This window comes from Toxorhynchites rutilus, chromosome 2 (genome assembly GCF_029784135.1).
Source record: "Toxorhynchites rutilus septentrionalis strain SRP chromosome 2, ASM2978413v1, whole genome shotgun sequence".
Taxonomy (NCBI): Eukaryota; Metazoa; Arthropoda; class Insecta; order Diptera; family Culicidae; genus Toxorhynchites; species Toxorhynchites rutilus.
In genome coordinates this window covers 315,854,787-315,869,652 of record NC_073745.1, presented here as the reverse complement: position 1 = coordinate 315,869,652, position 14,866 = coordinate 315,854,787, and the positions used below count along the sequence as shown (strand labels likewise).

Sequence of the window (14,866 nt, the reverse complement as noted above, 5' to 3'; positions counted from 1 at the left end):
TTGGACCACTACCTGGTGATGGTCAAACTGCGAACGAAAAGTTTGACGACTAGTGCTAGTGCTTCTGAGCGAAAAGGATGCAGCCCGCGCAGCCATGCTGCAACGGACGCAAAGGCAGCAAAACACATCTTTCAGGAAAAAAGCGCCACCTGGAAGAGGAAGAGTGTGACGAGATGAAATTACTTCATCGGTTCTTGAGAAGCGCGGAAGTACTCTAAGAAATCGAACGCCTCGCACAAAAGCAAAGGAAGGATGCATCTTGACGATCGAACGCGAGCTGATCGAAATTTCAAAGCTAAAGGCAGCACTATGATGTACACCGATGTACCTAAACAGTGCGCAGACAGGATTCCAAGACGGCGTTGATGAGAACTATACCGGTACATTGAACAACGGCGGAGGCCATTATCGACTAAAGAGCCAAAAAGCAGTTGGTAAGGATGGCTCCGCAGCGGAGCTTTTCAAGGGAGATCCGGGAAAACTAGTAGAGTGTATGCATCGATTGATCGTCAGGATCTGGGACACAGAACAGCTACCGGAGGAGTGAAAAAAGCGTGTGATTCCCGCCTGATTCTCTACACACACACACACACATCAAATTCTAACGCCCCTTTTGTCTTCACCTGTTCTAAGCTAAGCATAAAAACAACAGTGTGCCTCCATACCAACAGTATACGCTTGTGTGATGCGCAACAGAGAAAGCAAAGCAGACAAACCAGATTCGAGCGTGTCTTAAAACTGGGTATATAAACCGGTGTAAAGATACGGTACAGCGAGGATGTTCGAACTTTGAAGCGAACGGTGTTGACAACAAAACATTTCAACATTGTTTCGGGGCGCAGGTGTACGCTAGGAGTAAGACTTCAACTGGGTGCAAAAAAAAAGTTGCACATCAGCACCGCGTTGCATTCCGAAGACTGAACACGGCTTCCCCGAAATCTGACAAGAATGATACGGCGTTGAACGGTATGCGGTGCGGTGTGAGGATCTCAGGCGATCTGTCGGAGTCGTTTGAGATTCACAGGAGACCTCGACAGGCGAGCGGGGCTTCAACATCCGGGCACGATTTTCAACATGTCTAGTCAGTTTATCTGCTCCGTCGACGAGGTGGACATAATCGGAAGAACACATGCGACGATAGTGGACTTGTATACCCGACTGAAACACAAAGCAAGACTGATTGGGCTTGGAATCAATACGTTTAAGACAAAATATATGCTAGCAGGAAGGACTGAGCGCAACAGAATTCTTCCTAGTAGTAGTGTTGCGATCGACGACGACGAGCTCGAGGTGTTAGAGAAGTTTGTCCACCTTGGCTCGTTGATAACAACTGACAACTACAACAGCCGTGAAATTCGAAGACGTATAATCAACGGAAGTCACGCCTACTATGGGCTCCCCAATTCCTTAAAGACTAACAAACTCCGACCCCGTACGAAGGGTACCATGTACAAATCCCTGCTTCAACCGATAGTCCTCTACGGGCACGAAGTACGATGCGACGATAGTCGAAAAGGACTCACAAGCTCTTGGTGTTTTCAAACGCCGGGTGTTCATAACAATATATATGGCGGTGTACAAGAAAACGGAGTATGGAAAACGAGGATGAACCACGAACTGGCACAACTCTACGGCGAAGCCAGCATCCAGAAAGTCGCCAAGGTTGGACTAGTGCGATGGGCAGGGCATGTTGCAAGATTGCAGGACAGCAACCCTGTAAAGATAGTGTTCGCGTCGAATCCGGTGGGGACTAGAAGAGAAGAGAATCCCAGCGAGCGAGGTGGTTGGACCAGGTGGAGCAGGACTTGAGAAGGATCGGTGAACTTAGAGAATTGCAGCAATGGACCGCGTTCGATGTTGTGAATACGATCCAATCTATTCATGGGATGTAGCATCATAGTAAATAAATTAATTTATGTGGACTTTAATTTGAATGACTACAATTTCCTAGAAATCTAATACCTTCAATTCACTTCTCAAGATTAGATCAGCGATTTTGTCGTTTGTTGTCCAATTTTTAGCATATTCAAATAGTTCCTGATCGATATGATACTTATCACGATAAATTAAAAAATAATTTCTCGTGATTAATTATTTGACCTTCGAGATAAGAAGAAATTTTTTGCAGTTTCCTAAACCTAAATATACAGCAGAGCAATGGTTTCTCGAAGAAAAATTAGTGCAAAAACATTTTTGTTAGCATGAATGTAGAAAAATCGTAGTTTTCATAGACAAATAAACATAAAAAAAATTATACGATTTCAATCAATTATCTATTTGGTAAATTTTGGACATTACGAAAAATCCGGCAAACTACCTTCAGAATTAACATGGTGCTTATCGATTGCGATTGCAATAACTAGAATAATTGTAAAATGGCTATATTATATATAACTTTCCAGGATTAACAAGCCAACAAATTGGGAATCTGTGTGTAAAAAAGAGGCCCTCTGCGCGACTGTTGGAAACGAGGATACGCAATTACGACTGACTATCTTATCTTATCGCTTGTTTACTGCTAGCTTCTCTATTAGTTGAAATATCAAACTAACAAAAAATGCACTTCTGGTTCTTGTTTTGCCCCTTCTATACTGAATGTGTTAAACACTAAACGCTTGTTAGTAATCGATTACAGCTAAACATAGCTAAATAGCTTTTCCTAACAGTTGGGCACTACCTGACTGATGTCATAACTAAATGTAACTACAGTACTTGTTCGCTAACTGGGCCGGAAAAAAACTCAATTATCAAATTCTATTCCCTCACTGCACTGCAAAACATCAAGTTGAAAATGACGTCTATTATTGATACATAAATGGGCTGCAGCCTAGTTAACGTACGAATTAGAGGCGAATGAACTGCAAAGTTTAGAGCCTCTTAAAAACGAAGAATCAATCAATCAATTAACGTACGCCCTATCAAAGATAAGTCCATTTAAAGGAAGTCCAGTTAGCGAACGACTACTGTATAGCTTTAAGCGCATGAACAAGTCATCCAAGATCGCAACAGTGCAAACGGAAATTTAATGTGGATCTTGTCTCACCACCAAAAACAACGATTGATTTGCAAGTAAAATACATGCGTTCTATTATTTTTCTATATACTTTTATATAGCAATCTATTTGGTTAGTTCAACTGCATTTGCCAACGATACACACGGATAGCGTAAATTATTGCTCAAAGGAAAAAACCAGAACGAAAAATGCAATTCAAATTTCATACATCACACACACGCAGATATGCTATATGATTTACGACGGGGCGCGAATCGGTAGAACTTATTTCTGGGAAGCATTTTTTTCGCATAAGCCACACGCTAGTAGTGACAAACCGGGTAAGTATTGAGAAACGAAAAAAAGCTGTGAAAAATGTTTTAACACGAAAACAAAAAAAAAACTGGCCCATCGGAAACAACTCAAACCTCATTCGCTCCCTCTTCAGTCTTATTTTCTTTGTTCTCGTCATCATCTTCCGCCGCCGTCGCCACCTGGCTCGTCGTGTCCTGCTCGTCGTCGCCGGTGCCATTCTTCTGCTGCTGCTGTTGCAGTTCTTCCTCTTCGCTCACCGGTTTGGGTGCCTCAAGCTTCAGGAACACCTCCAGCTGGTCAACCTCGTTCGACAGATCGAAATCGTCGTAGTCGCCGCAGTAATCCTCGTCGTTGAAAATCTGTGGTGGCAGGGGATGTCTCGGGTTGGGATCGCTGATCGTCGATCCGTTGTGATCGGAGTGCTTCTGCATGAATTCCTTCTCGCCCTCCTGGCCGGGTTCTGTGATGTCGATCGGGGTGTACGGGATGTGTTTGCTGTCGAGGATCATCGTCACCCGCTGCTGGCGCTTTTTGACCTGCCGGAGATATAAATCACGATATTAATCTGAGTGTTTAAAGGAAGAATTGTTATTATCTCTATCCTCCACCCAACCGAAGCATTCATAGAGCAGAAGCCAAACTCATATTACCCATGCCACATGATTCTTTGAACTTGAAAATATGCGATGTGACGTGTCAAGATGAGCCAAGAGAACGGTTTCTACGAACTAGCATGGATACATACTAGCGCGAAGCTGTATTTATTCGGTACATGATCAATGCGTTTAGAATTACCCTTAGCGCAGTCGAATGTTTACCAAGCAGTTGGCGTGATTAACCGACACTGAAGGTACAATATCCAGTTAGTATAGCGACTCCTATCGTATTGGCGAATGCAAATCCATCAAAATCCTACACAATGGCGGACTACATATTATGTCAAAACCCCATTAATATGGGTATCACATGAAAGGAGAAACTTGGAGAACACACTATGTATTTTCTGCAATCCACTCAATATCGGTATCAGATGAAATTTTTTGACTTATAGAATACAGTACAAAAGTTTTATTGTAGAGAAATATTCTAATGAAACAGATAATGTACTAAAAACTAGAAAATAAAATAAGTAAAAAACACTTGTTAAGTTAAACGGTTTAATTGTGATTCAACATAATAATGTACTAAAAGCTAGGAAATAATAGACAAGTAGCAGTTAGCAGTTATCACACCTCTCCTTCATTAGTCTAGGGCATTGATAAAACTAAAATAAAATCGTGGGGCACGTTGGATTTCCATTATCCACAATTAGCGACTTCATCATTTGTCCCACGATTTTATTTTAGTTTTATCAATGCTCTAGACTAATGAAGGAGAGATGTGATAAATGCTAACTGCTACTTGCCTAATTATTTTCTAGCTTTTAGTACATTACTATGTTTAATCACAATTAAACCGCTTAACTTAAAAAGTTTTTTTTACTTATTTTTTTCTCATCTGTGCTTTGGTGGTTTCTTGATGGGTGCATCGAATGTGGTCACGGATGTTGGAAGCAAGGTGGAGCTCAGTATTGCAGCCTGCGTATGAGGAGCATGCGATAACGCGTATGATAAGGTACCAAGTGCATTCGTCTTCCTAAGTTCGAAGCCGCCGGACGCATATATTTCGTTATCGTGTATCGTTGAAATGATACCGTTATTCTCGTGGCTGGTCTAGTGATTGTGCACAATAACGGGATTCCCTTGATTGTAACTGGATTGCATTGAAGCGGACACAACAAGCAGGAGGAAGAAGGCCTACAGCGGGCGCTGTGTGCTGTGTGCTGGTGAATTAATCGCCTCTCGTCATCGACACCATTATCGTACTGTGGTGCGATACACCGGTTCAGCTGTACCGAAGGATTGATACGCGTTGGAGATTATCCGCACTGGTGTGGTGTGCATAATAAGTATAAATAATTTAGTACATATATATATATATATATATATATATATATATATATATATATATATATATATATATATATATATATATATATATATATATATATATATATATATATATATATATATATATATATATATATATATATATATATATATATATATATATATATATATATATATATATATATATATATATATATATATATATATATATATATATATATATATATATATATATATATATATATATATATATATATATATATATATATATATACATATATATATATATATATATATATATATATATATATACATATATATATATATATATATATATATATATATATATATACATATATATATATATATATATATATATATATATATATATATACATATATATATATATATATATATATATATATATATATATATATATATATATAATATTAGGTTAAGTTTATTAGGTTAAGAAAGAAAAAACAAAAAAAATTGAAAAAATAAATAAAGAGTGTACATCTGCCACTTCAAATGGCAGATGAAGAAGGAACCGTTGACATGGAGATTGAATCCACTGTCTACCCCTCCATATCTACGGGAGCTGGAAAGTCGCTTAAACGCGTTCCCCCCTCGGGAGAGTAAGCCACCTAAACAAGCCCCCCTCAAGAAAATTTGCAAACCTTTCCTCTTCACCCCCTCAATCTCCTGCTCCCGCTTCCGATCAACTCCCGAACTTGCCTCCCAGCCCTACTGTTCCTGACCCCGCTCAAGAATCGACCTCGTCCTCCCCCTCAGTTGTTTCCTCTCCTCGTGTCAAGGTCTATCCAGAAGATTCACCTGGATCTGGCCCATGGGTTGTTTTCTTCCGCCCCAAACCAAAAGGAAAATCTCTAAATGTCATTCAAATTTCTAAAGATCTGGCAAGATATTATTCCTCCGTGGTCGAAATTAGAAAGGTTAGACCGAACAAACTGCGTGTTGTCGTGGCTAATCGGAAGCACGCTAACGATATTGTTGTCGACAATAGTTTTGTAATAGAATATCGCGTATAAGTGCCCTGCCATAACGTAGAAATTGCGGGGGTGATTACAGAAACGGGTCTAACGAGCGAAATAATAAAAGAGGGAGATGGCAGATTTAAACAGCTACCTTTGAAGCAAATTAAAATTTTGGACTGCCAGCAACTTGGAAAAGTTTCCCAGAATGGGGAAGAAAAGAAATTCACGCCGTCCGACTCGTTTCGAGTAACTTTTGCTGGTTCCGCCCTCCCTGACTACGTTATGGTGGATAAATTAACAAGGAGCCAACAAGGAGCGCTGTGCCACTTGCGGAGAGCAACATGAGGGGAAATCCTGCAGTGCGACTGAGCATAAATGTCCATATTGCGGGGGATCCCCACATGAGCTCTCAGCTTGTGAAACTTATAAGAGTCGCTGGGATAAACAGAAGCGCTCTTTGAAGGAACGCTCGAAGCGCACTTTTGCGGAAATTTTAAGAGCGCTTCTCCACCGGCTCAAGAACAACAACCAATCAACACACAAAATGCCTTCGCCACGTTGCCCGTTGACGAAATGGAAGCGGACACAGCTAACGGGGCACACCGTTCATTTTCCAAGGGAATCCCCGGCGCAAAAATGTGACCACTCCCAAAGTTCAAGGACAAGTCCCTCCGGTGATAACCCCTGTTAGCTTGCCTAAAAAATCGAGTGCAGCGGACAAGCAAAATCAGGTTCCTACTGGCTTCCGTGGCAATAGTTCACCTTCGAACGACCCAGCACTCGAGGGGACATCAAAAACCCCAACTGTCCCTGTTTTTCCGTCAAGTTCAACTTCCCAATCGGGATTTATAAAGTTGTCTGACCTTGTGGATCAAATCTTCACGTGTTTTAATGTTTCCGACTCCATCAGAACCATTGTCACCGCAATGCTTCCAGTACTAAAGACAATTTTGCAGCAATTGATGCAAACATGGCCCCTCCTTGCAATGATTATCTCTCTTGATGTCTAATTCAAATAGAGAGGTCGGAGATATCACTGTTTTACAGTGGAATTGTCGTAGTCTTATCCCTAAATTGGATACATTCAAATTTTTAATTCATAAGTTCAATTGTGATGTTTTTGCTCTGTCCGAAACTTGGCTTTCTTCGCGAGATGATCTCTCTTTCCATGATTTCAATATTATACGCTTGGACCGTGATGACAGATACGGAGGGGTGCTATTGGAGATCAATAAGTGCCACTCATTTTTTCGAATTGACCTTCCACCTATTGGAGGGATTGAAGCTGTTGCTTGTCATGCAAACATCAGAGGAAAAGACCTCTGTATTGTCAGCTTGTATTGGCCTCCGAGAGCTGCGGTTAGCCGCAAGCAACTTGTTGACATGTGCTCACTTCTTCCTGAGCCACGATTGATCTTGGGAGACTTCAACTCTCACGGAACTGCCTGGGGGGGAACAGTACGACGACAATCGTTCATCGTTGATATATGACCTTTGTAACAGCTTCAATATGACCGTTTTGAATACTGGGGAAACAACACGTGTTCCTAAACCTCCTGCTAACCCAAGTGCTCTTGACCTCTCGCTTTGCTCGAATTCACTATCGTTAGATTGCAGGTGGAATGTAATCAAGGACCCCAACTGTAGTGATCACTTGCCAATCAAAATTTCCATCACCATTGGGTCGAATTCTTCTGAATCTATAAACATGGCATATGACCTCACAAGACACATTGACTGGAAAAAATATGCGGACGCGATTGCTCTAGCCATCAATTCCAGCGATGGTTTTCCTCCATTGGAGGAGTATAACTTCATTTCTCGTTTGATCTATGACAGCGCGGTTCGCGCTCAAACGAAACCCATCCCAGGCTCCACTATTCGTCGAAGGCCTCCCAATCCATGGTGGGATAGCCAATGTTCCAAGCTTTATCAGGATAAATCGAACGCATTCAAAGCTTTTCGGAAACGTGGAACCATTGAAAATTTTCAATCGTATTTGGACCTTGAAAATCAATTTAAAAACTTGATCAAAGGGAAAAAACGTGCTTATTGGCGAAATTTCGTGGGAGGTTTGTCACGAGAAACGTCAATGAAAAAAAAAAAAGACGGGTGGGTAATGTCGGGGACATAACCGGAGTGACGTAGGACTATACAGAGGGGACAGCTTTTGTTAAATATATATTTTAAATATATTGTTTTATTTTCTTCTCCTACGTGAATACCTACCTATCTACCTGAAAAATGGATTAGTTTACTGGTTACTCTTTATGAATATGTTGATGGTTCTGAAAAGAACCTTTGGTGTTGTGTTTTTGTTATCACTAGATATTCCCATCTTGTTCGGGTCAACCTTCCTGTTTAGCTATTGCGTTTGCCACTCGCCACAGCTTTCACAGTTGGAAAATTTCTTCCCATCCAGCTTGTGACATGTTGTTCAGTAAATTACATTTAATGCGACGTGCCGGAGAAACACTTTGCCACTCACTGAAACTAATTGTTGCCTTGATGAGCGCCGAACCGAAGCTGCTCTGTTCTTGATGCGGGTTTTCTGATTGTCGTGAGATGCTTTGCAAGCCAACTCGAGCACTCCGACGACCGAAACTCTATAATCGCTGTTAGGTATACTGGTGCTCCGGCACCAATCCGTTCAGCCTAGTTACCCTTGCGGAGCAATCAGTGAATGCGACCAACAGGGAACTGGAGACCTGCACGGTTCGAGTGAGACTTTGCCTTTCTCTTAACTTGTCCTCCTTTATAACGTCCACGATGCCGATGCCGTACAACCACACGGGTTCACGGTTTGAAATAAAATAAGATATTTTTTTGGGGTCCGGGTGTTTTATACTCTAGCGGTACACACTCACAGGATAGAGACAAATCGGCAGACTCAGCCAGAGGGGCGAGTCCAACGAGACGAACGAATGAGCGTTAAAAGGGAGCGATGGCAAAAAAATACATTCATTACGATTTGTTCGCTCGTTGGATTCACATGCAGGCTGAAAAGGGTCCTTTTCAGGATCACAAAATTATCTTCAATCTAAAGAGTTTATTGTTTTGTTATCACTCGATATCCCCATCTTGTTCGGCTAAACCTTGCTGTTTAGCGATTGCATTTGCCACTCGCCACAGCTTTCACAGTTGGAAAATTTCTTCCCATCCAGCTTGTGACATATTTTACAGTAAATTACATTCAATGACACGTCGCATTACCACTACTCAGTGTCGGATTGGAGGTAATTTTAACCTGTAATTGAACATTTGCGATGACAGTGGTACAGTGTCGACCTTCAATGTGGGGTCATAATTTGGACCCCGAACTCTATGTTTACAAAAATGTCCAACTAAATGTCGAGATAAGTGTAAATTACTGTACATTCAATCTAGAAGCAATTTAAGAATTGGTGAAAATCAATAAGCTCAGAACAACTGCCAAATTCACATACTCATCATAACCTGGCAAACAAATTATGAAAAAATCAATTTGTGTTTTATTATTATTTTGGATATTGTTTTAGAAAGCATTGAACTGTATTTCCTAAACTATTTTTTGGAAGGTTTAATGGCCCTGAAAAGCGCCTTGTTTTATGGAATGGTTCCAATTTAGAAAACTTAGTACTCGTGGTTTTGAAAAAAACCATTTCGAACGCCCTCGATGCCGCCTTGTTCTGAATTTGCCACCAAAGCAGTTTGTATAAAGAACAAACTTTTTTCTTCTGCTACCTGATGCCGTTTTGCGATTGCGTTTGCCACTCGCCACTCGCTGCAACTGCCTGTTGTCTTGATGTCCACCGAACCGAATGTGTTCTGTTCCGAATGCGGGTTTTCTTATCGTCGCGAGCAGCTTTGCCAGCTAACTCGATCACTTCGGCAGCCGAAGCTATATAACGCCGGCTAGGTGGACTGGTACACTGGTACTAATGCGCTCGGCCTAGCTACCCTTGCGGGGAACTCCAGATCAACACGGTTTGAGCGGGATTTTGCCTTTCCCTTCACTTTTCCTCCTTTACCATGTCCAGACATGGCTGCTTGGGTTGGTTTGTTGATGTGTTGTGATGCGAACCGATGTGGTGTACGGTTTGAATGAGAATGATCGTTACGGAAGGAAGGTCTTGTATTATAGAGACTTTAAACTTTTGCAGTTCATTCGTCTCTAGCCTTGAGAAAGGCCCTTTGAAAACTCTACTCTACTTTACTCCAGCGCTACCACCTCCGCTCTCTTGCCTTGAGAAAGGCACTCGATCCCTCGCCGTCCAGCCCGTCCAGCAACGATGTTGTCCAGTCGGTGTCCACACAAAGAATGATCGTTACGGCAGCGGAGCGGGGATTTTTAAGCTGACTGGCTGGCTCGAGAATTACGCATGTGTAAGACTGCGACCAATGTTTCGTTCATTTTTTCCTTTTTCCTTTCCAATCGTGCTTCATTCTATTTGGCTGCTGCTCTGGTTGCACGTTTTGGTCGGTACGATTTGAGGAGCACAAAATGGACCAATCAAAAATGGGCACATAGTGCATTTTGACAATGCTTGATATTTCACAATTATTCAATTATTTAAATCAAGAAAAATGAAATGTTATTCGTTATGATAGATGCGTAGATATATTTCCTATCAATTGATGCAAAAACCTTTGCGATCTATTGAGAAATGCTCGAGTTATAAGCGTTCCAAATCTTGCATTTTTTCCTACTTGTTCAGTGCCTAGATTTCCATTTCACCCCCTATATCTTCCGGTTAGACGTAGTCCTACGTCAAAAATTATGGAAAGTGGCTCGAAACATGAGAAATCGCTCTTCAACGAATGAAAGCGAAGAATATTCACATCGATGGATTTTCAATTTTGCACGGAAGGTTTGTCCTGATTCCGCTCCTGTGCAAAAAATTGTTCGAGATATACCTCAAGATAGGTGCGATCTTGATTCCGAGTTTTCGATGGTAGAATTCTCCCTTGCTCTCCTTTTTTGTAACAATTCGGCTCCAGGAACGGATAGAATTAAGTTCAACTTGTTGAAAAACCTCCCTGATGTTGCGATACATCGCTTGTTGAATTTATTCAATCGGTTCATGGAGCATAATATTGTTCCAGATAATTGGAGACAAGTAAGAGTTATAGCTATTCAAAAACCCGGAAGGCCCGTGTCCGACTTCAATTCGTACCGCCCAATAGCAATGCTGTCTTGTATACGGAAATTGTTGGAGAAAATGATCTTGTTTCGCCTTGATCGATGGGTTGAAACGAATGGCCTACTCTCAGATACACAATATGGGTTCCGCAGGGGCAAGGGGACGAATGATTGTCTTGCGTTGCTTTCTTCAGAAATTCAAATGGCTTACGCCGAAAAAAAACAAATGGTTTCAGTATTCTTGGACATAAAGGGGGCCTTTGATTCTGTTTCAAAAGAGGTTTTGTCAGACAAATTACACTCTCGGGGTCTGCCGCCTCTATTGAATAATATGTTATATAACTTGCTTTGTGAGAAACATTTGAACTTTTCTCACGGAGATTCGGCAGTAAGTCGGGTCTCTTACATGGGCCTCCCCCAGGGCTCATGTTTAAGCCCCATTTTGTACAACTTCTATGTAAGCGACATCGACAATTGCCTTACACAAAATTTCAGATCGTAGGATCAAAGAATCCGACCTCCAAGGACCCTTACAAGATACTTTGAACAATTTTTCAACCTGGGCCATTGGGCTAGGGATCGAATTCTCCACGGAGAAAACAGAAATGGTGGTTTTTTTTCTAGGAAGCATAGACCAGCAAAACCAAAGATTCAACTTTTGGGTAAACCGATCACTCATGCTATGTCATTTAAGTATCTTGGGGTCTTGGGGACTCCAAATGTACTTGGGGGGCCCATATTAGGTATCTGAGTAAAAAATGTCAACAAAGAATAAACTTTCTCCGTACAATTACCGGCACCTGGTGGGGAGCCCATCCCGAAGATCTTATAATGTTGTATCGAACAACTATTCTCTCAGTGATGGAGTATGGCAGTTTCTGTTTCAGCTGCCAAAACACACCTCATTAAACCCGAGCGAATTCAGCATCTTTGTCTCCGTATTGCGTTGGGATGTATGCCCTCAACGCATACCATGAGCCTCGAGGTTTTGGCAGGCGTACTCCCACTAAAAGATCGCTTCAATTTATTATCTCTTCGGTTTCTCATCCGGTGTAAGGTTATGAACCCATTGGTGATCGGAAATTTTGAGCAACTGAGCGAGCTAAATTTTCATTCTGGATTTATGAGCTCATATCATGAATTCATATGTATATATTCCTTCGTATATTCCCAACCGTGTTTGTTTCCCTGACTACATCAATTCCTCTGTACATTTTGATCTGTTCATGAAGGAGAAAATCCATGATATTCCAGATTACCTTCTATCGGGGATCGTTCTTACGATCTTCAATGCAAAGTATGGGCGTATCAATTGTGATAATATGTATTTTACTGATGGGTCCTCTATGAATGAGTCCATAGGATTTGGAGTGTTCAACGTATTTTTTAGCACCTCACACAGTCTTCAGTATCCCTGCTCAGTATATATTGCTGAATTGGCAGCAATACACTGGGCGCTGGACAGCGTCGCCTCACGACCTGTTGAACACTATTACATTGTAACGGATAGTCTTAGCTCTGTCGAAGCTATCCGTTCAGTGAGGCCGGAAAAGCACTCGCCGTACTTCCTTGAGAGAATACGAGAAATTTTGAGTGCTTTATCCAGACGCTGTTATGTCATTACCTTTGTCTGGGTCCCTTCACATTGCTCAATTCCGGGTAATGAGAGGGCTGACTCATTAGCAAAGGTAGGTGCAATTGATGACGATTTATCAGCGTCAAATCGCCTTCAATGAATTTTATTCTTTAGTTCGTAAAAATACCATCGTTAACTGGCAACGCAAATGGAACGAAGATGAATTGGGCTGGTGGCTCCACTCAATTATCCCTAAGGTTAGCCTCAAACCATGGTTGAAAAGTCTGGACTTGCGTCGGGACTTTATTCGCACCTTCTCCCGACTCATGTCCAATCACTGTTCGTTAAACGCGCTACTCTTTCGTTGTGATCTTGCCGACAGCAATATCTGTGCCTGTGGCCAAGGTTACCATGACATCGAACACGTTGTTTGGTCGTGCGAGGAGTATCTTGTTGCCAGATCGAATTTAGAAAACTCTTCGGGCTAGAGGAAGGCAGCCCAATGTGCCGGTGAGAGATGTGTTGGCTGGTTTAGACCTTGATTACATGTCCCAAATATATGTCTTCCTAAAAGTTATCGATCTTCGTGTCTGATTGTCCTTATATCCTTATATTCTCCTTTTCCTTTTCCTTCGCGAGAAATCAAATCCCTTCTTATTAACAATAGAATAAGGTGAAACGTAAATACATATTAGATATAAGAAAGGCTTAAAAATTGAGTGTAATGAATGTGAGTGTGAATGTGAGAGTGAACATTGTCAACATATCCTTTTATCCCTTCCTTTTCCTGAAGAAAATATGTCACCCTTCTAAACTCGAGTAGACCGCGAGTAATCGGTTTTCTACACCATTAACATTAGAATTAAGGAAAAATGTTTATATATACTTGTAACAATACAGTCAGGAGTTTGGCTCCTTTAAACTTATGTAACTGAGCCTGTAAAAATAAACGATTTAATAAAAAAAAAAGGTACCAAGTGGCCTGCGTGAGAGAGGTACGATAGCACCGAATGGTGGAACGCAAGGCGGAACACAGTCTCGTAAGCCTGCAGGACGGTCTCGTGCATACGATAGGTCACCGAGTGGCCTGCGTATCAGGATCAGGAAATGAGGATCGACTCTACTCTCAGTAGCTTCGCTTCGACTAGAACTGCTTCGGCATTCGCCGTCAACAAAAAGTGACTTGACTAGAAAATGAATTGACTAGCGTTGACTAGCGAGGATGACTGGTAAACTAGTCCAGTCATTGGTTATTTTAGCTGACGCGACTAATGAATACAAATCTGCCTCTTCATTCGACTGACTTCAATCCACGCTTCCATTTCCCCCTGGCACTAATTTTATACCCGCGTACGCAATCTTATTTTACGTCCATATAAAGAGGAACGAAAACTTGATTTCTGATGCAAAAAAATAGTTACCCCATCAATGGACGGTTTATTGTCTACCCATCGGGAACTCAAACCAACGAACTTAGACATTTATCAAGTATGCTATAAAGGTCCTCGCGTTAGTATTAATAAATAGCGAGGACCACCATTTTTAAAGGTGTCGAAAAAAGGGACTTCCGATTTAGTCTCTGTTTTCCCCTTTTTTAGCACTCATGAACCACACCGACCAGTATAAAATATTATTTAAGAGTTACAGTATTTATTTCAATGCCGAAATCGCCAAAAAACGCGAATTTTATGTGATGAATGATTGTTACAATTTAAGGGGTCGGGTCAGGGCAACCTTCCCCTATTATTGAACATAGTGTTGAAATTTGAAAGCAATGGAAAAATTTGAAAAACGGAATTATTTCCCAACAAAAAGTATAACTACTGAACCAAAACATCACTCACTAACATTCAACGGTAAGGTATTTTATGGGCATACCGATAGCTTCATTCCTCCCCATTCCGAACGGAACA

At 41.3% G+C, this 14,866-nt stretch overlaps 1 protein-coding gene across 1 annotated transcript in view; it reads right to left on the bottom strand.

Moving 5' to 3' along the window:
• Window positions 1–2,259: 2,259 nt before the first annotated feature.
• LOC129771340 (SH3 domain-binding glutamic acid-rich protein homolog) overlaps window positions 2,260–14,866 on the bottom strand; it is a 53,698-nt gene continuing 41,091 nt past the window's right edge. The window contains exon 2 of the mRNA XM_055774883.1: window positions 2,260–3,844. Coding sequence (XP_055630858.1) covers window positions 3,416–3,844 — 429 coding nt within the window. The 3' untranslated portion in view covers window positions 2,260–3,415. The remainder of the gene's footprint in view (window positions 3,845–14,866) is intronic.